At 45.0% G+C, this 23,058-nt stretch overlaps 2 protein-coding genes across 2 annotated transcripts in view; one reads left to right on the forward strand and one right to left on the reverse strand.

Moving 5' to 3' along the window:
* Window positions 1-1,910: 1,910 nt before the first annotated feature.
* On the forward strand, window positions 1,911-23,052 carry PGS1 (phosphatidylglycerophosphate synthase 1). The gene is made up of 10 exons (XM_062591694.1): window positions 1,911-2,047; window positions 6,629-6,818; window positions 7,830-7,907; window positions 9,011-9,110; window positions 9,823-10,012; window positions 10,301-10,479; window positions 11,455-11,988; window positions 16,407-16,555; window positions 19,158-19,300; window positions 20,954-23,052. The coding sequence occupies exons 1-9, from the start codon at window positions 1,911-1,913 to the stop codon at window positions 19,275-19,277; spliced, it is 1,677 nt and encodes a 558-aa protein (XP_062447678.1). The 3' UTR covers window positions 19,278-19,300; window positions 20,954-23,052.
* DNAH17 (dynein axonemal heavy chain 17) overlaps window positions 20,877-23,058 on the reverse strand; it is a 37,183-nt gene continuing 35,001 nt past the window's right edge. Inside the window, exons 79-80 of the mRNA XM_062591693.1 lie at window positions 22,277-22,502; window positions 20,877-21,135 (exon numbers count right to left, since the gene is read on the reverse strand). Coding sequence (XP_062447677.1) covers window positions 20,888-21,135; window positions 22,277-22,502 — 474 coding nt within the window. The 3' untranslated portion in view covers window positions 20,877-20,887. The remainder of the gene's footprint in view (window positions 21,136-22,276; window positions 22,503-23,058) is intronic.

The following is a 23,058-nucleotide window of genomic DNA, read 5'->3' on the forward strand; positions in this document are numbered from 1 at the left end:
AGCGCAGCCCTGCTCCCAGCGCCTTGCCCGGACAGCAGTGGGGGGCGACCGGGCAGCGGCGGCTCTGGCAGCCCTCGGGGCGGCTGCCGGGCTCCGTGCTGGCTCCGGGAGCCCCTGGGATGCTCCGCGCGGTTGGCACTTGGCACCCGCGCGGCAGCGGGGAAGAGCATGAGGCGCCTGTCTGCGGAGCAGCCCCTGGGCCCGCGGGGAGCCGCTGGGACGCCTCCTCGCTGGCACGACCGGGACCGTGCCCCCGAGGGATTTCCTCATCTGCCCGCTTGGCCCCCGGCCCGGCAGTCGGAGACGCCAGCCGGGGCTGCCAGCAGCCTCGGTGGGAATCGCGCAGTGCCCGGCAGGGCCGCGATGCCAGCAGCCTCGTCGGGAATCGCGCGGTGCCCGGCGGGGCCGCGGGGCAGAGCCCTGTGCTCCGTGGCGGCGAGTGCCAAGCCGTGCGGAGCGCGGGAGCCGCCTCTGCCCAGGCTCGGATGCAGCCTTCACGTTCTCGCTTGGCAATTGTCAGTCTTGACCTTGCAAACAACACAGACTTTGTCAGAGGATTTTATTTTAAATAGTTTAATTTGCCCTGGAGGAGCCGCCGCTGCCAGTCAGGAATAAACACCAGAAGAGCAGTTCTGGGAAGTGAGGCTGCGGTGCACCGGCTGCTCTGCAATGCAAACGAGCTCTGGAGCTCTGCCGGCGGCAGGAGCGCGGCGGTGCGCGGGGCGGCGTGTGCCGGGGCAGCCGCCAGGCCGAGGAAGCCGGCCCCGGGGCCCGGGGGGGGGGCGGGGGGTCCCGGGGGGGGCGGGGCTCTGTGGGCCGGGGGTCCTGGGAGAGTCCCGGGGGGCTGGCAGGGCTCTGTGGGCCGGGGGGCCCAGGAAGGTCCCAGGGCACAGCGGGGCTCTGCAGGCTGGGGGTCCCGGGAGGGGCTGGGGGGTCCCGGAGGGTCCCGGGGACCCGCGGGGCTCTGCGGGCCGGGGGTCCCGGGAGGGGCTGGGGGGTCCCGGAGGGTCCGGGGGGGGCGGCGGGGCTCTGCGGGCCGGGGGTCCCGGGAGGGGCTGGGGGGTCCCGGAGGGTCCGGGGGGGGGCGGCGGGGCTCTGCGGGCCGGGGGTCCCGGGAGGGGCTGGGGGGTCCCGGCGGATGCAGCGCGGGGGGCGGCGGGGCTCTGCGGGCCGGGGGGTCCCAGGAGGGTCCCGGGGGCCGGCGGGGCTCTGCGGGCCGGGGGTCCCGGGAGGGGCTGGGGGGTCCCGGAGGGTCCGGGGGGGGCGGCGGGGCTCTGCGGGCCGGGGGTCCCAGGAGGGGCTGGGGGGTCCCGGAGGGTCCGGGGGGGCGGCGGGGCTCTGCGGGCCGGGGGTCTCGGGAGGGTCCGGGGGGTCCCGGCGGATGCAGCGCGGGGGGCGGCGGGGCTCTGCGGGCCGGGGGTCCCGGGAGGGTCCGGGGGGTCCCGGCGGATGCAGCGCGGGGGGCGGCGGGGCTCTGCGGGCCGGGGGGTCCCGGGAGGGTCCCGGGGGCCGGCGGGGCTCTGCGGGCCGGGGGTCCCGGGAGGGTCCGGGGGGTCCCGGCGGATGCAGCGCGGGGGGCGGCGGGGCTCTGCGGGCCGGGGGTCCCGGGAGGGGCTGGGGGGTCCCGGAGGGTCCGGGGGGGGCGGCGGGGCTCTGCGGGCCGGGGGTCCCGGGAGGGTCCCGGGGGCCGGCGGGGCTCTGCGGGCCGGGGGTCCCGGGAGGGTCCGGGGGGTCCCGGCGGATGCAGCGCGGGGGGCGGCCATGGGGCTCGCGGCCGCCGACAGCGCGGGGGGGGTGGGGGGCGGCGGGGCCCGGGCGCCCGGGCGCGGGGCGGGGGCGGGGGCGGAAGCGGAAGCGGGCGGGGGCGCGTCGCCATGGCAGCGGGCGGAAGCGGAAGGCGCGCGGGGCTGATGGCGGCGGCGGCGGGGGGCGCGGCGCTGTGGCGGCGGCTGGCGGCCCTGGTGCCGCGGGGGCGGCTCGGCCTGGCCGCGCTGCTCGGCCGCCTCTCGGACCGCCTGTCCCGCGGCCGCGACCGCCGCTCGCGCAGGTAAGGGCCGCGCGGGGGCCGCCGCGGGGGCGGCTTCGCGGCTCCTCCGGCGCCTGCGCCCGCCTCTTCTTTCCCGCTTGTTAAAGCGTCTCGGAGACGTGGGAAGGGGCCCTCGGCCCGTTTGCAGCCGGGCGGTTCCGCAGGTGCTGGTCCCCTCGCCTCCTTCCGCGGCGACGCGGCGGGTGAGGGGACTGTCGCGGTCCTTAGCTCAGGCCAGCAGTGGGTTTTAGCTGCCCGCTCGGCCCTCGGGCAAGGGGGTGTCCTTTTCTTCTTGCTTTTGCTTTATTTTATTTCTGTTGTCTTTCTCATACTAAACTATATTAATTATTTTATAAGGTGAACTTCCCACCTCAGTTAGCACGTGTAACGATCAGTCTCTGGCCAGGACTGACCAGGGTTTCCATGTTCTGCCTGACCTGTTGGGATTGTGGGTTGTCCGTGAAAGATGAGATCCCGCTGCTCTCCATCAAAGAACAAATGAGAACAGGCTTTGGTCTGTGCCTGTGCTATGGCTGGATCTTACTCAAGACGGATGAATGAAGAGGAGGGCCACACTTTTCAGGAGCAGTTGCAGTCGCACTGGAGTTACTAAGCTATCAAGCTGCATGCAGAGGGTGTGTTTCACTATCATTTTAAATGAACGTGAGTGGGCTGCCCTGGGAAGGAACAGTCCTCCGTTCTCCTTCCTGCACCTTGTTCCCAGCATCTCCTTTGGACAGCTGTGCAGTAATCAGAATCCAGAAACTGACTTGTCTGAAAACTGTCCAAACTCGCCTTTTCCTCCCACCCTCTTCTTCTAGGGTGTGTGGGGGGAGCGATCCCCAGGGAAGGGGAGGGAGCAGTTAGCTTGGGGGAGGTAGATTTGCCCTTTTTGGTACCATACTGGTTTTATGCTATGTTAGAGGGAATGTACAGCCGCAACCTCAGACTGTGGTTCCTCTAGTCAGTCTTTCCACAACCGCTCTTCCTTAAGCAGCATCTCCCCTCTACTTATTTTTGCTACTGCTCTGTTCCTTCAGTTTTGCTGATGCAACTGCTTTTCAGGGGCTGCAGTCAGGAATACAATCCATGCAAAAAACAAACCATTAAAAATGGGGGGGGGGTTTCACATATATCTGTAGAAGCATGTGTTGGAATCAGAAGTGATTAAACAAAATGCTTTGAAGAAGTTGAAATAGAAAAAGGTCTTCCAGTCTTTGGGCGTCACTGATGTTTTTATTCTTCTTAATAAGAGAGCACCGGAGGGGTTCTATGTTTTGTTTTAGATAGTGCAGTGGCTAATACAAGCATCTACATGAGTTGATTTTAGTTTTGTAATGGTGGCGTACGTAATATTCTGGCATGTCTTTACTGTCCTTTTTCCTGTGGATAGCTGATGTGCCATGGTCTTGCTAGCTGTTCTATGGTTTTTTGTTACCTAGTGTTCTGCTATATATTCTTGGTACTTCAAGAAAGTTGTCTTCAAACTTCTCTGTTGGTTCATTGCTGTTCTTTGCCAAAGATGAATTACTAGACTGAGCCCTGGAAAGAATAAACTGAATTCAAAGACAAGCAGTTTGTAGATCCCCCTGTGTGGTGACCAATGCGTGGGTGAAAGGACAGAGCTGGATGCTGCAGTTTCACTTCACCTCTCTTGCTGCAGATGAGGTTTTACGGTGAAGTGGAGTGTTTCAGCTCCCTCATGAGTGTGTGTACCAAACCCACAATTCTTAAAAATAGAACAACAACAGAAAAAATCCCCTATTTATATTTAGGCTCAGATTTTTATGCAGAAAAGATTTGAGGTGGTTCCTCTTGGTTCTGTTTTCTCTTTCAGGTTAACTCAGTGATGTGGAATATGTGGGAAGGGTTTCCCCTGCACTGCCACTTTCTGGTTCTCTGAAAGCTGGTTTGCTGAAGTGTGGAATTTTGATAATTTCTTCATAATGTTACTTGGTTTCCGATTACTGCAGAATATGCATTATACCTAGGTAATCACTTAAGCTGTTTTCAGTCACCTGTGGGTAGAAGTTGCTACTTCAGAAGACTCTCACTGTGCCGTCTTTACTGTTGGCTAGTGCAAAATGTTGATATATTTGAAAATTATAAAATTATGAGGCATTCCATGCTTAGTAAGTTTTAAAATTTCAGTATTGGATTAAAAGATGAAAGAGCGTAGCTATACTGTAAATCTTGGAGGCAGTAAAAAATCCAGAAGGTGTTACTAGTGCCCAGTAATACCAGCATTGTTTGGTTAGCGTTCATATTCTATGCATGTAACACAGATCAAGTTTGCTCCTTTGGCAGCACTGGGAAAGGGCTCCCTGAGGAGTGTGTTGATCCATAAACCTAACGTTAAGTCGTGTAGAGTGAGGATGCAGTTTAACCTACTGCTTTCATACTCTTCACCAGAAAAGGGCTTCTTGGAATCTTAAAAATGTTTTTGGAAAGTGGATTCTAGGCCACTGTATTGGCTTCCAGAAATATAATCAACCAGGTTTGACCAATGGACTAATAAGGAAAATATTTATCCTCTCGTTTAATTATTGTCACATAATGCATAAAACTTGCTATCATTATCTTGGTGAGAATAATTCCAGAGAACGTAGTTTATAATCTGGCTTTGTTATAGTCCTGGCTTTGTAATTGCACTGAAAGCCATGTAGTTTTTTTAAAGAAGATGTTTTTAATGACAGTCTGAATTCATGTAGCTCAGTCTTCCTTGTTCTTTGTCTGCTGTGCTTACTTGAATGATAATAACCATTTTATGTAATGATGGGTCTCTGCTCCCAATATGTGACTTGTGTCTTAAGACAGAAATTCAGCAAAGAAGTGTGAAGGTCTTGCTTGGTTCTGACAAGACGCATGTGAATGAGGTCAAAAAATATTTCTTTTAGGTGACTTTTGAAAAAATGCTTAGAGAAGTACATTTATTTAATTTATTTTAGTGTCATTGATGGAATATTTCCCTTGTTTTTAACAACCTGTATTTGTAAGCTACATAGCTTTTGGTTGTCAAGTTAGAGCCTAGTCCACATGATCTGTTGAAAAACCCCATCCTAGGAATTCTTGCACAAACTGACTCAGTTTTTTTGTTGCGATGAATAGGCCGTGACAAACTAGTGGATTTTCCAGGAAATGCAACTGCAAACTGTCTGGCTTCTGCGTAAGGGTATTCAGAAACCTTGTGAAGATCCAATGTTTTATCATGAAGCAAATGAGTGAAATCATCTTCCTGGAATCTGTGGTCATTTGGGCTTTGGATTGTGGTAAAACTTAAAGTTCCTCATAACAAATTCTGGTAAAGGTCATAATCAAGTTTCTTCTCGGTATGTAGTCATGGCAGAATACATCAGTATGGATCACAACATGGTTGTTTTTTGGCCTGCGGGACCTGGCATTCCTCAGGGATGAGACCAGCTACCTAGGTTCTGTCTTGATAGAAGTTCAACTCCTGTGAGTAGGATTTGCTGACTAGAATGTTTTTTTCCCTCAGGTTTGGGAATATAGTTTAGTCACTTGCTCTTTGATTCCTGGACCTCATGGGACTTGCTGCTGCTAATTGTTCTGAAATGTGGTTTTGTCATGTGAATAAACTTCTGCCAATGGTTATTGCATGACTTGATGGTTTTGCATGCATGCTAAGCTTCCGGAGAAGAAAGGATGCCATTTGCTTCTTGTCTTCCCCCTAAGCATGACTCTTAGCAGTAAGTTGCTTTCTTCTCTAAATGACTTCAAAGCAGTTACATTTGTTCTGAAATTTCCTTTTAAAGAATGAGCTTCCGGCTGTTACACTTACTTAGTAGTTTGTGAGAGAAATCTTGACCTTCTTTTAGTACTTGTGCAGAAATGAGAATGGCATCGGCGTAGAGCAGTATCTGATATTTCTCAATCTTGACTCTTGGCTCTTATACCTGTTGAAATGTACTTTATCCTGTGGTATAATGACTTAATTGCTTTTGCAAGGACTTGGATTCAGGCACTTTTTACATTCTAGATTTTTGTCTGGATAAGTTTTAAAGGTTGTGTTTTTTGTTGTTGTTTCATTAATGCACTTTTGGAGTTTTTAAATATCTTTACTTGAAATACAAATAACTATCTTTTAGCCCAGCTGGAGGCTAAATTAGAAATGAAAGTGGCTGTTGGCCATGGCAAAGCTGGTGCACGTGCAATAAAGACAGAATTAGGAAGCAGTCGGTCACAGGAATAGCTGATACAACAGCAACATCATCAAACATCTGATTTGTGGTTGTTTGGAAGAGTTAACATTCTCTGTTTCTTCAACTTCTAGTTTGTTTCCTCTCCTGTTCTCCGGTTCTGTTGAAAGAATCATCTGTGCCACTTCTCCCTCCTCCCTACCCCCAACCTATAGGGAAAGGAGCTACTGATGTAAGATTGGTTCTCCTACCTTTTGTTTGTAGTTTGCTCTTTCTAGGTTTGACTTTGGAGATTCTGCAGGGATTATTGAAAGAGAAAGGCATTCTTGCCGTTGCAGATCCTTTCAGTGCATCAGCCCTAGTTGGAGCTGTTTTCTTATGTACTCGGAGTTTGTGGGAAGCTAAGGCTCCATCACATACCATTCCTCAATCTTTCTTTTCACAGATCATCATGGCTGCTTCTAGCCCCATTGCTCACCCCTCCTGTTCCTGTGATCACAGCCCCCCCTTGCTCCCTTTGTCCAGAAGGAGCGCACAGGTTCCAGTGGATCAGGAATCTGGTTCCAGAATTTGGGATCTCCAGCTCTCATGTGAAGGTTCTTTCATCCCCAGCTGAATTCTACGAACTCTTGAGGGTGAGTTGTGTGTTTCCAGCATTAATGCTTTCTAGAGGTTGGTGATTGCAGTGGCTATGAGGAATCATAGACGAGTTGGTAGGAACGGACACCTGGAGGTCACTAGTCCAACCTTTTGCTTCAAGCAGGTTTGTTGTCAGCAACAGATTACGTCATCCAGGCTTTGCCTAGCTGAGTCTTGAAAACATCTAAGAATGGGTATTCTACCTCTCTGGGCAACCTGTTCCAGTGCTGTACCACCTTATTAGTTTAAAAATTCTTTCTGATGTCCAACCAGAATTTTCCAAAGCACAGTTTGTGGCTGCTGCTCAGCTGTAACTACCAAGAAGAGTTTGGCTCTGTTGTCTCTGTAACTACTCTTTCAGTAGTTGTAGGCTTTTATCAGATCACTTCTCAGCAGCCTGTGTGATAGACTAACCAAACACAGCTCCCTCAGCCTGTCCATACGGTCTTCTAGATTGTTACTTCTAGAATTCTGTAATATTGCATCTCTTAGGTATGTAGCAGGAGAAAGGTGTGATTTTTTTTTTAGCTCAGTTGCTTGAATCTTTACATTATATATATTTGAAGTAAGTTGAAGTACTTCTGAAATATCTTAGATTGCTACAGTAAGCTGATAGAGAACAAGACTTGGATGGGCCATGAGGGCAGCAGAAGTTAATACTAGCTACCACTCTCTCTGGCATCTGTGCTGAGCAAAGGCGAAAAGAGGAGAGAATTCTGTTAATGAAGGTCTCCTTTTACCTGCAGACAGAATAAGGGAAGAAGCAAATATCTGTATCTGACACCTCCCTTGGTCTTCCCTCTGAATGGGTCTGTATGAGTCCTGGGTGCACAGAAGCATAAATCTCTTGTCTTGTACTCTTATGAACCAAATAAGGCTCAAGGCAAGGGAGATAGTGTTCTGATTTGGCTGAAGTGATTCTCTTGAGGGGAACCTGCAAGGTTTTCTAGCTTCTAGTGGTTGCAGAGACCAAGGCTGAACCTGAATTTACTTTCTGCTGCTTTCAGATGCAGATAAAAACAGCAAAACAGCGAGTGGTGATGGCCTCACTATACCTGGGAACAGGGCTCCTTGAACAGGAGCTGGTAAGTGTAGAAGGGGTTTGGGAGGGGAAGAAAGTGAATACAGAAAATACCTACCTTTGCAAAAAAACATTCTGTTCATGCAGGTACAAGAGGTGAATGTGAGGTGCAATTTGTGAGCTTGTAATGTCGTTAACACTTTCATATATGGATTCACTTGATTTGATTTTCTTCTCTCCTTGGGAGTTATTTTCATGGTTCCTGGCTGCATTTGTGCACTTGTACTTGGGGCTTGGCGTGAAGTAGGGGGAGGAATTTGAAAGGGAGGCATACAGAATTTTAATTATAAGCTTAGTACGAAACTGTGGAACTACTAAAAAAATTGCACAGGATAGTGAACCTGGATCCTCCAGACTGTTAGAAGTTGCTGACATAGTATTCAAAGAGTTTTTGCAGAACTGTGAGAACACTGATAATTTTATTTTATCTTGGAATTTTTCTTGAACGTGATTAAAGTTGTAGTATGCAGTGATGTTTGTCCTGCAAATACTGTATACAGATGCAATACTAGCTCTTTGCATTTAAGACAGAGGTCAGTTTTGCTTCGTATTGTTTACCTTTTTTGTTTCCTGTCTTTCCCTCTAGAAACAAAAGCATAAGTCTGACCTTGGCCAAATTCTTACGTTAGAATGCAAATTCCACAGCAGGGTAAAGGTGGACAGAATTCTGCATAATATTTTGTGCCTAGCTTTGCCTGAGCACGTATACAAGATTTAAATTTGCATATCACAAACAGTTTTACAGTTAAGGAATAAAACTACCTGTGCATCATTTGTGAACTCTTCTCAAGGTTTTTGTTTGGTAATGGAATTGCGTGATTTTGGGATGAGCTGGGATTTTTTTTCTACTAAAATTATTTTCTATTCAGACGCTTGAAGATTGCTATGTGCATGTATAAAATCAATGCCCTTTTATACGTTGCTTTAAACTGGTAGAATAGCGTACCAGTCTGAAAGATGCAAAGCCTAAACCAGCACCTTTTGGTTTAACTAAGAAAGATTTATACTAGGATATGGAAACTTTCATGGCCACTGGCCTCCTGCTTCTGAACACTCTCTAAGACTTGATTTGCTTTTTCTGTAATGAGTGGTACAATCTCTTTGCAGGTGGATTGCTTAGAGGAAGCACTGGAAAAATCACTGCAAGCAAAAGGATCTTCTGACCTCAGAGTTTCCATTCTTCTTGACTTCACCAGAGGGTCTCGAGGTAGATACTAGGAGTATTTTTGCTTACTTCAAAGGCTTATTTTGATGGTCAGGCTGGATATATTGCTTTTTCAGAGAGAGGCCATCTTGTCTGATTAGATCTGCAGGTTTAAATCACATTCATTTCAAAACGTATCCCTTTTAATTCCAGTGATTACATATTCCCCACCAAAATCTCCAAGCTGAGCATCGTTTCTTCAGAAAATAGGTGATTGGAGCCAGAAGATCCAACCCAACTCTGGGGGCCAACTCTGCTGTTTCACTTGGGCTTTCTTGCTTGCTTAGTTCTCTTGCCAGTGCGTTTGTCCTTATTGATCATGCACTTTTACTTTTTTAAGCAAAGTGGGAACTGGTAGAGGTAGCAGTACACTTAACCTGAAACTTTTGTGGTGACTCTTTGGAGCATATGTTACTAGTACTGTGTGTGACCTGCTTAAGAAGCTTGTATGGTGTCAGTCCTGCCTAGTAATCATTTCCAAAGCTCATTCATTCATCAATGAACTTGGGGTTCTGGATGTAGATTTTAATAGTGACGTAAGAGCAAATGAAAGCAACCTTTTTTTTTTTTTTTAAAAAAGAAAGCCTTAAGCACCAGCAAATGAAGCAGGAGGTGATTCTGAAACCAGCCTCTAGCTGAGGAGCTATTTTTCCATGTCATAACGTATCCTGTGTCCAGTGTGATTCTATGTATTAAACCCTGCTCTGTCTCCCAGGCAGGAAGAATTCTCGAACAATGCTAATTCCATTACTGCAGCGATTCCCCAAGCAAGTCCGTGTATCCCTCTTCCACACTCCAAACTTGCGTGGACTACTCAGGCTTCTGATTCCAGAACGTTTTAATGAGACTATTGGGCTTCAGCACATCAAGGTCTATCTGTTTGATGATAATGTGATCCTAAGTGGGTAAGTCTTGCCTATTTAGGCTTTTCTGTGATTCATTTAGCTGAGATTTTGATGCAAGATACGTGTGCCACTGATGTTGTCTGGTCTTCATTGTTTGCATCTGGTCTTACCATAGTGATCCTATCGGTGATTCTGGTAAGTGTTCTGGTGTCCGTATTCAAAAGGAAATGGCCAGTTTGTACTTCAGCCTTGTGTGAGGAATGATACCTGTAAAATAGGTTGGGGCTCTCAGGATCATATGCCTGTGCTCTGTTCTGGAACTCAACTCTTTTTTTTTCTCTCTCCTAGTGCAAACCTGAGTGATTTGTACTTCACCAATCGTCAGGATCGCTATGTTCTCCTGCAGGACTCTCCTGAGATTGCAGACTTCTTCACAGAACTAGTGGATGCTATCGGAGATGTGTCTCTGCAATTACAGGAGGATGATACAGTTCAGATGATGGAGGGGATGGTGCATCCATACCAAGGTGGGAGGGAGTCTCCTTATCTGGTCAGATGATACAATCCAGAGGAGTAGGGAAATAACAGCAGAGGTGTTCTTAAGGATAACATGAACTCCCTCCATTTTAAACTGCTGAAGTGCTTGATGGTTGTTTACTGACTGTGGTGAGACTCATTTCTGTGCAATCCACTATTAAAAACAAGTTTACTTGAGTTTTAACACTGAGTCTGTCCAGAGTCTTCCTAGCACAGTGGCTGGCACCAGCTAATCTGGTGGAAAATGCAAAGTGTAGAAGTTCCTCCAAAACCATCTCATTGCTGCTTATTATTTCTGTTACTTATAACATTAAATGAGAACTTACATACCTTGCAAGGTTCTTATTTATTTTTCAGTTATTGAGGTCTATAATTCTAGATGTTCTATGTGTACCTGTTCTGAAAGTTTTATGAATATACTGCTATTTTTGGTAATTATTACTTTGTAGTTGAGTCTGTTCTGGGAATTCAAATGAATATTGAATTAGGACGACTGAGCACGGGTGTTGAAGTGGGGCAGAGAAGGGGATCTATCTGTCAACTTGATTGCATCATAATAGGTTTTTGTCGTGGCCTTGTGCACTGCTGTGTGATGTAAGCTTACACTGAGGGCAGTAGTTTATTTTGTGCCTTCCAGTTCATTCTTGAAATATGGAGTGTGGAGTTTTCAAGAGTTGCTGTTTCACCTTGGTCTGGGTCTTTCTGTTTTTCAGGATTTTTGAAGCTGCTTCTAGTCAAGTTTCTTACTCTTCTCAGGGTTGAATGATGTTCCTCAGTCATATAGCTGTGTTTACTTTTGAAATGTGAGCTTTTGAGATTTAGGAAAGAAAGCAGTGTGATCTTTGTACTAGCTCCTTTTATTCTGGTATCGGTGTCCTGTTAATGTGTTTTTCTGCTATGTGATAGGTGATGCTTACCTCTGTACCTTTAGGTTTTAAAAGCAATCTCCTGTGATTCTCCTGCAGGAGACAAGATGGCTTACTGTGAGATAGCAAATCAGAGAGTCATGGAAGTGATCAACTCTGCCAGGACGCGTCAAGAACTTCTCCATGCAAAGACTTTCCACAGTAGCCAGGAAGACAGCCACTTGTTATCCCAGCAAGACTCTGAAGCGTCTGGGGATTTAAAACCAGAACATGATACCTGGATTTATCCTTTAATCCAAATGAAACCCTTTGGGATTCAAATAGATGAGATGGTCACAGAGACACTGCTGACAGAGGCTGAACGGGGTGCCAGGATATATCTTACCACTGGCTACTTCAACCTGACACACACTTATGTGGACCTCATTCTAGGCACTAGGGCTGAGTATCGGATTCTTCTGGCCTCACCAGAGGTGAATGGTTTTTTTGGTGCCAAAGGGGTGGCAGGTGCCATTCCTGCTGCATATGTTTACATTGAACATCAATTTTACAGTGAGGTCTGCTGCCTTCACCAGCAGGAGAGAGTTCAGCTGCAGGAGTACTCCAGGACTGGATGGACTTTCCATGCTAAAGGTAAGATGGCCATTTCCCAAGAGAACTTGTTTGGAAAGCATTTGAGGTTTACATGTATTTGGGTTGTGAAACTAGTGAAGGGAAGGCTGGGTGCCGAGTCTAGATTTAACCTCCAAAATATTCACCCAAGATTCAAAGCACCTTACCCGCATATATTTGGAAGATTTGTATCACTCAGGGGACAACCATGCAAAGCGATCTCTTGCCTCTGGGTTCCTGATTCAAATATAATCCCAGGGATTATACGAGGCTGGTCCCTATGGTGACAGTAGGACACTGTCAGCAAAGTTCTGAAATACATCAGTTTGGAAAGCATCTTAGCAAAGGGTGAGCTCCCTTCTAGCTTGAGATGGCCTCATCTTGTACTGTATTATTCAAGGTATTTTAACCAAATTGCTTTATCCCTCTCCTTAATGCTGGAAAAATCCCTCTTGATGTGAAAGAAAAAGAGGCATGTGGTTGGACTGATGACAGCAATAGCAGTTGTGATTCAGTTTATCAGTTTCCTATATTCCTCTTACTAGTTTACTCAACAAGAAGTGGCAACTATCTAAGAATATGGAAGAGACCCTAGTGCAGGATCAGCAACAGAAGCCAGAACCTGAGTGTGGTAACTAGTATTGACACCCCAGTGGTCCTGGACACCTGGTTCGCCTGGCAGTAGGCCTTTGTGTGGATGGTCTAGGTGTTACGGGATTTATAACAGCTTCTGTTTACAGTATTCAGGAAAGGTCAGCATAGTGAATAAATGCACTAATGTGCCTTCTGAGAGATGGAGACAGCTGGAGGGGAAACTGTCTTCTGTAGAGGACCTCAGAGGCTTTCTTGCTTGACTTCCATAAATTCAGCACTGCCTTGACCTAGACATGGGTCTGTTCCCCTAACTGGTTATTTGCTTGTTACAGCTCTCCTTTTTCCTTCCAGATAACTCAACCTTTGCTCTTCCTGCTTTATAACCTACTTTATTATATATATAGTAAATATTTGATTACTTGATCATTGGCTTTAATAATGGGAGTAGTTTAGGATGCCAACTTAAAAAAAAAAGAGATAAATAATTAAGTCTGACGCATGCGAGGTTGAGCTCACATCTTTATAAATATTTAGATTCTTACAGTCCCCACCATAACAGTGGAGCACTTCACAGAATGTGAGCGTGAGCTGAGCAGATGCTTCTTTGCTATGTTCCACAGCATCTTTTGTTACTCTGGACTGCTGAAAGCAGTCCAATCCACTGTGTAACTTCCTGTGATGGCTCACTGGTCCCCTAGGACAATGTGTCAACTCTGTTGCTGTATGCTTACCCCATCTGGCATTAATTAACATGCATATTTCTACAACTGACTTTGGCAATGTACTGAGGGACATTTTTGTTGTTTGCGGCATGTGTTTGATTAGAATAGTGGAAGGATGCACCCCCTAAGCCAACATAGGCCTATTTCAGAGGCCATGGACTGTGGTTCTTCTAAGTTTGTTTGTTTAAGGATATTAGCTGTTAATGATTGTAGGAATGCCTCTATTTACCCTGCTTCCTGCAGGATTGTTCAGAAGAAGGTTCAGAGGTGATAGGGAGAGAAAGCTGCTGAGCAGGCCTTCCCTTGACTAAATAAAGTAAGTGTTACTAGTTTGCCTACACACTGTAACTACGAACTTTTCTAACCAGTGCTGTACCTCTACCGCAGTGATGTTGGTAACTCTAATGCAATAAAATCCTTATCTTAGTGTAGAGGTACCTTTAAGGAGGAGCCTGCCTGGCTGGGAAGTGGTATGTGATTTGTGTTCCAGGAAGTACAGGCTCAAGTGTTCTGTGGTTTGCAGGTTCCTTCTCTTGCTGAGCACTGCTGACTCTGAGTGGGAATTTGTGGTTTGGCATGTATTGAGCTAGGAAAGCATGGGTTCCTTTTCCAAGGTACCTAAGCTCACCTGGTAATCAGTCCCTTTTGAGCAGGCTGTACCTTCTGATAGAAAGGCTTTAGGCTCTGCCTACTATGGGGTGATCTCTCTTAGAGGAATACGAGACTGTCCAGGAGTTCAGCAGTTCCAGTGCTTGGTGGGAGGGACAGATTATTAGATGTTCACTATCCTGTTTCCATTTCCTCTTTGGAGTGCTGAAGGAATCAACTTGTAGCTCCCTTCTCTGGCATACTCTTCCCTTTGGCAGATGTTTGATTCATCTGACTTCCTTTACAGAAGTCTTGAGTGTGTGAAAGACAGAACGTAGGATAGAAGGGGGAAAAGGAGGAAACCTTGGAGACAGTTGAAGGGTAATTGTATATGAAGTCTGGCTTCTGGAAGAGGATGTGAGATCCTTAGCAGCAAATAGTGTATGATACTGGTTCCTTCTCAGGCTAAGACAAAAGACACCTTTAGTCTCCTGAAGGATCTGGCTGACTAGTGCTAAATGCTATCGTGCTGTGACTGCTGTATCGTAACCCCCTTCAGCTCCTCTTTAAAAACATTTTAGAATCTCATGCACAGCTTCCTACAGAGTATCTTCCTACCAGGGTTGTGACTATCCTTAGCCTTGCTCAGTGCAATTACAGCAGTCCAATTCAGAATGCTGCACAGCCATAGGGTGAGCGTGGATAGGAAATACAGACCTTTGTGAAGAGAGAGACTTTCCTAGGCTTAACATCATGAAGCACATCTGCAGAAGTGCAAATCTACCTGTCTGCTGCTGCGTTTCAAGGTGTGGTGGTTGTGGGTGACATAGGCATATCCTTTAGGATTAGGGACCCTTCCATGCAAGTATCAGGTGACAAAATGCCAGGCAGGTGGCTGTTTGCTCTGAGATAAACCTGCATTATTGCTATTGAATGGTGACTAGGAAACTGCACTTCACCTTTCTGGGAAGGTGAGTCACTGTTTGAGCAAATTCTTCCAGAGGGCCATAAAGCTGAAAGCATAGTAAAGACTTTAGGGGTGCCTCTGGTTGCGCAGAAAGAGAAAGGAAGCATACTCATATTTGTTGCTGCCCTGGCAGAGTTCTGGCCAAACTTTGAGCAGCTGCTGTTGGGTTTGGCCACCAGGCAGGCTGTTGTACTTGGTCACATTTGCTGGTAGGGACTGCTGAATCTCTGCAACATTCAGAGGCTTTTTTTGTGGCTCTCGGAGATCCCTGTGTTGGCATTCCTGCCCTTCTGTGGGTGGGGATAAGCCTGTGGAACTGTCTTTCATTTTACTAATTTATGGGCAGTGCCAGTTGTGAGCCAGAAGGTGTAACTGAAAGTGGCCCAGAAGCTGCTGACTCTGTGGTGATGTGGGGGTGGGGAGGAGGTTACAGGAACAAGCGGTGAATCGGCAGCTTCTTACTCAAGGCATTCTTGGAACTGCCTTGGGGTTGAGTTAGGAAACCTGCTTCTATTTTAGAGACTAGGTGGTTTTTATCTGCATTTTCTTTGTTGTAGTCTTTGTGTGACTGGCAGTAGGAATAAGCCATCCGTTAGGGACCTGCCCAGCACTGTTGTAAGTGCTTGTGTCTTGTTAACTATCGAGCAAACTGTTCCTGGTGCAGAGAATGGTCATTGAGGTTCTCCCCAGCTAGAGCTTTGGCTCTCCCATGGCATCCCTAGCTGTTCTTTTCTACCATGTTACAGTGATGTGCTTGTGAGCAATAGGATGTTTCCATCATGGGCTTTAAAAACAGTACTGGGTTGTATCACACATGCTCTTGCCTTTGTACTGGCATTTCTGAGACTTCTAAATTGCTTTGGTGAGTGCAGTTGGGAGCCTTGCATCCTATGTGGTGCTACGTTAATGAATAGCAACAGTCTGAATTCATCTTCTGGAGGCTTCACAGGAAGTGAGTGGGTGTAATAATTTGTACTTCTCTTACTAGTATTTCATGTTAATTCACCTGTCAGAGCAGGGAGATGCCTCCTCATATCACTGTTTTATGCGGCCTTGGAAAAGGGATTAGTCACCATGCAACTATATTGCTTCCAGTTTTGGAAGTGACTGATGTGGTGCTCTGTTGCTTGGTGTAGATTTTCCCTGACTTACTGCAGAGTACCCCAAAACCATCTTATTTGTGTTTCTGAGATGTCTTGGTGCAAAATGACCTCTGACTTCACGATGATGATGACTCACAGAATTATTTTGGGGGACCTTTGTGTAGTATACTTGCTTAAAGTGTCTCCTAGGGCGGTGATGAGCATGCTACCACCACCCTGTTAAGAGCACAGAAGTTTGGACAATGCAAGCTGTGCAAGTGTACCCTAGGGTTCATACTGCAAGGCATGCCAGACTGTTCACGAGGAAGCGTGTTGCTCACAGTTTGCTTTGTGTCATGACCGTTTACAGTTACTGTAAATCTAACACGTTTAATTCATTTCTGCTAACTAAAAGCAATTGTTTGAGGCTACCCCAGTCATTTCCTTTGTCTCCACATATTCTTTCTTCTTCCATTTTTCCTGCAGGCCTCTGGCTATACCTGGCAGGAAGCAATCTTCCCTGCCTAACTCTGATTGGCTCTCCGAACTTTGGGTATCGATCTGTTCATCGTGACCTGGAAGCTCAGATTGCAATAGTGACAGAAAATAAAGATTTGCAGCAACAACTCCATCAGGTAAGTGGCTGATAAGATGGGGATAATGTGGATGTTGTGCTTGGTCACATAAGGAATGGTGATGATGCAGCTGCAATAAAAACCTACAGCTACAATAATTCAAAACCTTCTTGAGCATAGGAAGTCTCAAGGAGCTGTCAGTTAAGTGACTATTGATGAGCTGCCTGCTGCAAGTGCCTGTTTCTGGGAAATGGAGGCCATAACGGGAAAGAACATGTGTCCCCAGTGAACTCAAGTCTTGGGAGTACTCAGGCATTGGATGCTGAAAGAGACACAGCATTCAGAAAAGATCTGCTGACTGTCCTCTGGTTTACTGATCACATAGCACATTCTTAGCCTTATCACCAGTATTTGGGCATTGCGAAGGTAGCACCAAGTTCTGGGATAATGAGATTAGGCGTTTTGAATTGCTGATCTTAAACTTCTGGATCACTTTGCATCTCATGTGTTTGAGAAATCCTTTGTAGGAACATAGGTGCTAATCAGTTAGCTTTTTGGTGACTTACCTGTATGCTATGGCAGTGAACAAGGGGCAGAAGACCTTAGTGTGGTTCCTACAATAAGAGGATTTCTAGGCTGTAGCTGCTAATCCTGACTACACATATTTTTCAGTGGTTTAATGTTACAGCGTTCCAGTTTATCAGTTTTTATTATTGGACTGTTCAGTACTTCGGCTGCTTCTTTAAATTCTGACTGGTTCTCCAGCAGTCTTAACTCTGAATCTTCTTCTGGAATTGATGTTGTCCCAAGTAATTTCTGATGTAGTACTCTGATACAGAGTAAATTGGTTTCATGCTTATGTCTGTGATTAAGAATCTGAAAAATGTATTGTATTAAACTGAGTCCTGGCATAAGAAGGCTCAGTTGTCTTCAAGATCAATGGGAATTGCCCTATTGCATCAGAGCTCTTCCACTGATGAGTCAGACCATATCTTATCAAAAACAATTCTATTACTGGAAGAGTTGCTTGAATATTTCAATTCATATCTTGCCCTTACTTGTTTCTAATGGAAAAGGAGAATCAATGAAAATATAACAAAGGATTTTTGTCAAACAGTACTGGAGTGATCTAAACAAAAGGACTTTAAACTGTTGCCATTTGCTGGAAGCTGACTTTGAGATTGCCTGTCTGTTTACTATTCTGTGATCTTCATTTAGAAGGCTTATTTTTATGCCAAGGTGATAAAGCCTCTAACAGAGTGGTATGTTTCCTTCTCAATGCAAATTAGAACTCCATTCAGCAGTCTAGCTGAAATGTCATTTTCAGCTATGTGAACAGGTTAAATATTTATTTTTTCCAGTGCTCAATTTACAAACAATCATGACATGTAAGAGTATATTCTGAGTTTTTATTTTTCATTTCTTTTTGGGGCCTTTAAGCTTTTGGCCTGCTTACTAATAACTGAACTTTCAGTTTTTCAGATAATGTGCAAAAGTCACTTCTTCATACTAAACTTATACGGTGCCATGGAATCATTTTGTCTACAAGATTCTGGTTCCTTTTAAAAATGTTCATAAGGTTTGGGAAAAGTTTTTAGTGGTCTGGGTGTCTTTGCTTAACTGAACGAACTGAATGTTTTGTTAAAAATCACTGAACTTCAGTCCGGATAACTCTCTGGAAGTGAGACCATCACTGTATCAGATGACTGTGGTGCAGATTCTTCACAGCAGCAGTTGATCATAGCTGTTGAAACATTTTGGATTTCTATAATTAGACTGATTTGACATACAAATATCTTCCTTCTGGTCTTGGTTCACATTTTTGGTGTTCCTTTCTAGTGCTTGGTTCCTGGTTTCCTCTTCCACTCTGAATTTTAAAAGTGCGGACTTATGTTCTATTATTTTTGACAGCTTAACTAAGGAAGAAAAGTTTTAAGAACAGACTTACAGTAGATGGTCTGGTCCTTGTTTGCCTGTCTTACTAGAAACCTGACTAGATTTGCTAAGAAAACCACTTCTACCTTCAATCAAACAGCTGCTTTCACGTGCTATGCGAACATGTATTATCTTTATGATGGTTCATTTCCTACTTCAGCAATAATTGTGTGTATACTGAAGAAGCCTAAGTGTTTCTGGTAATTTAGTTGAAATCATGACTGCATATTCATTTGAAAACAGCACTTGAGCTGTGTCTAGAAAGAGCTGCATAAACCAGTCTCTTGAGATTAAGATAAGGTTTCCTTTGCTGGCAATTACAGCTAGGGATTTAGGATTTTTCCGAATCTGAAGTTTACCTCTGTAATAGCTGTAGGGCAGAAAAAAGTAAGATCTTCCACCTTTGTACTTTGTAGAGTTTAAACTGCTGGATTCTTGGGGTTCACTTAGCACAGTGATAGTTATCCAAAGGTGGATTGCAGCAGTAGGCAAGTTTGAAGAACAGATCCTGTACTAACTAATGCCTTGGTGGTTTAGTTGCTCTGTGAGTTGCACTGCATGGAAATGAGACTCTTATGTTCAGAATTGTGGGAGAAATGATGCATCCTTCTGGCAGGAGCCATGGTGAGTTTTATCTCAGAATTGCCTCTTCTTAAAGAGTTATATTAGAAAAAAGGTGAATTTAGGTCTTAGGATTTACTGAGATGATATTTCTTACCCTGTATAGGAGCAGGAGCAGCTTTATCTCTGCTCAGGTGTAGTCTCATCATCAACATTTGAACAGCCAAATCGTTACGTGAAACTGTGGGTGAAGCTGGTAACACCTCTGATTAAGAATTTCTTTTGAAAGAAGAAATGCTGCTGATTTGGGTGAGGTTTTTTCTTTTTGTCACTTTGCGGGGGGGGGCGATTTATATAGAGATGACTGCACTTTTTTAGTGCAGTGCTCTTTTCTGTGATGTGGAAAAAATAAATGATGGAAAAAGATGTTGAAAAGACAAGCATCTCTTCCTTTTTTTTTCTACTGGGGAACCTGTCACTTTAACTTGAATCATTGTTTGAGGTCTATACTGGTCTTAGTCTACACACATTTCTGGAAAGGACAATGAAAGAGAACAAATATAAGGGTATTTCCCATGCATAGGAATAAAACTTCCACTTTTGAAATGTCCCTTTCAAAATCCTATAGAAAGGGTCAGTGTATATTTTATATTGACTAACTGATAGAAAACACTGAAAGTGTTTAAAATGTTTGCTGTCTTTTACCTGATATGTAATGGGAAGTGAGCATGGTGGACATAAAAGGGAAATCTTAACAGCATTTTCTACGCAAGAAGGATATGCCTCATATCCTCATATACCTCATAGTGTATTTAGAGAAGTGCTTTGCTTTACCTTGTAAACGTCGGTTAATCAGGGCAGTTGTTCTTGCTTTTCTGCTTTGTATAGCATCCTGGATTTGCCTGGCTCTTCAGCTGCCCAGAAGCTGCAGTACCTCTGAACTTCATGGAATCACTCTCAGATTTTGTCTGTGCTGTGCATATGATCCATTCAGTTATCACCAAAGTGTGTTCTCTTGATGCTAAGCGTTCACACATTGGTTTTATTTACATAAGTATGACCTCCATCTCTGAGGTCATATATCTGACTACTTCATGCTGACATGTGCTATGAGCCTCTCTCACCAGTTACGGAGAGGGCGTTAAGGGACTCTCTGTGCTAATGTGATTTTTCTTTTTATATGCTACTAGCCGAAAGTGGGAAGTCCGAACTATAATGTGTGTCTTGAGCTGTGCAAGCAAGGCATTTGGAGGCTAAGTAAAAATGTGGTAGAGCACAAATTTTGGCTACCTATGAGTTTTTACTGTTGGAGTGTATGTAGTATGTTTTGATCTTTTATTACCAGCAATTGGGATTTCTAGTACTTGAAAAGGCTAAAGGTAAGTGTAGGGCCAGGAGGTAATTCATTCTAAATGTTACTACTTTAGAAAGAAGCAAGCAGCTTTACTTGTTTCTGCTTGCGTTTTTGTTTTTTTGTTAGCAGAAGCTACTGCTTTGTGCAGTTGTCTGTTATAGAACTGATTGTTCAAATGTTTTATGGTATGGGAGGATTTTGGAGATTTATTTTATGCAAAAGGGAGAGTCATTGGCTTCCATATGGAGGCCAAAGCAGTTCTGATCTCCTTAGTAGTTGGTACTGCTGATTTATGTAATACTGGCTTCCTTTAGTGGTCTGGCTCTTAACCAGCACTTTATCATAAACCACCAATTGGAAAACAATATCTGTCATGAGAAACTCCATATACTGTAAGAGTACTCCCCAACTGATCAGCCGTTCCAACGCTGTTCTTATTGATACTTTGCTAAAATAGTTCTGGGACAAAGGAAGTTCACTTAAGTAACACAACTTTAAAGACTGTGAAAAACACCAAATGCTTTTACTTGCCAAAAAAAAGTCTAGATTTGTAAGAGCAGAGCAACAGCAGCAAGAATCCACTTAGCTGCCTTTTCTTTTGTCTTCAGGTTAAAGGTCCAGACATAGGTGGGACCTCGCATCCGTGTCTTATAGACAGGACATTCATAGATGTTCTTGGTGTCCATACGGTCCACAGGGATGGCTCTGATGAAGATGACTGGCATCATAGGCGTCAACTCCTTCAACCGAGCATCTGCGATAACACCAGAGGGGATGTCCCATCGAGCACCTGCAATATTATGAAATTGTCAGTGTACCAGCTACCCAATGGCTCTTTTCACTTGGAAAGGGCTGTTTTCAGTAGCTACTAAAGGGTGGGAAGGAGTTGATCTGTAGCAGTACAGTTCCGGGATGAAGTGTATAAGTTAGGTAGCCATGGCTTAGTACTCTTTAGGGCTAACATGCTATCGTCTCACTGTGACTCATGAATGCATTTTGCCTTACTAAATGTGGGATGTCTAAATAAATTATGATCCCGCTCCTCCTCCACTCCAGATTTGCATGGAAGTTGCATAGCTGAAAGTACAACTTGGCCACAATGGGAACTTCAGTAAGCTATCCTGTGTGGTCTCTGCTATTACTTGCTTTAATTGGACCTTCCTGGTGCTCTATCTCGTTCCTCCTTGGTTTTTTAGCAGTGATTATTTTGGGTTTTAAGTTTCTCGATTTATCTTATTCACACATCAAATAAAGGCATATCTGTTTACCGTTCCACGTAGCCTCAAACAACCCAATCCTTAAGGTTCATATTTTGCAGTCTGAATTTCAAAAAAACATTTTCTAGTTTGTAAAACTCTGCTTCTAAAGTGGATGAGTGCTGCCCTCAGGTGGTGTGTTTGACACTAGTATGGAATAAAGGCAGCTTCTACCTGATGGGGGATCTGAATGGTGCCCATAGTGGAATCTGGGCAGTAAGTAGTCTTTGTGCTACACAGTAGCAGTTTAAATGAAGGCTCATCCAGACATCTACAGAGAAGAAATAGACTCTGAGCTGCTGTTGCAATATGCAGTATGTTGTCAGATTCAGACTTCTCAGTTCAATTGTAGCTGGTGTAGTGTTTGGCAAAGAAGAAACTAGGGGAAGGGGAGATACCAAAGCAGACATGTTTTTGCATGAAAACAAACCGATTCAGAAACAGGAGAAAAGCTGAAATCAGTGCTTTGCTAAAGACAAGAAGTAATAAATTAAGAGTCTAATAGTTTGAAAATTGGTCTCACTGCTTGGAGTTTTTGCACATTCTGTTTAAATCCCAATTTAATAATTTAATAAGTTAGTGGATATTACTGCTTGCTCCATTTGCAAGAATTTTTAAGGCTGAACTGGACTTTATCTGTTCCTAAAACGTCTCATAAAAGATGCAGCCTTTTACCTTCCATGAATAGTCCATGTACATATGAGCCTTCTCTGGGTGGAGCTGTCATATCCTCACGGTTTTTCTTGGTCACTTCCACTGAAAGACACATCTTGTCCAGTGGCCATTCATTTTTTCTAGCCATAGACTGCATGATAGCAGTGAGAAAAGACTGAGGATTAAAGAATCCTGCTAGCCACACTGTTGCAGGCAACACAAAGTCCGTTGTCCAGACTTCTAGTTCCTGCAAAATAAAATGGCAAAGCACTTTGGAGGAAAGCGTGGTCTTCAGGCAATGGAATGTGGCTTTGAAATATGAAGCGACAAACAGCCCTTCTTTCACTGTGCCTAATATACAAGTTTTGGAAAATCTTCCAGATGGGCAGACTAGTTTGTAATGAGTGTCAGGTTCCACTGCAGCAGTGGAACTTCAACTGTTAATCTGGATTGCTGTACATACTGCTATTTATTTTTTAACAAAGCCACAGTTTAAATACATGGCTTTATTATATGTCTTTTTGCCTGAGACATTTAAAGTTGTGATTAGGTTATCTAATGTTTTCTTGAAACGGTGATTTACTCTAACGGTGAACTGCTCTTTTCAGACTACTGCTTTAATTGTTGTGGTAACAGGCCATTTCAGGTACTTCAACCTGCATAAGCTAAATGATGAAAAATAAAACAGTTTACTACTCCTTACTCTGATGGGGGTGATTTCTAGTCTTCTATGGCATTCACTTGCTCCCTAGCAACTTATACCCCCCTCCAAAAAAAAAAAAAAAAAAAAAAAAAATTGCTCA

Source organism: Rhea pennata, chromosome 19, assembly GCF_028389875.1.
Source record: "Rhea pennata isolate bPtePen1 chromosome 19, bPtePen1.pri, whole genome shotgun sequence".
Lineage (NCBI taxonomy): Eukaryota > Metazoa > Chordata > Aves > Rheiformes > Rheidae > Rhea > Rhea pennata.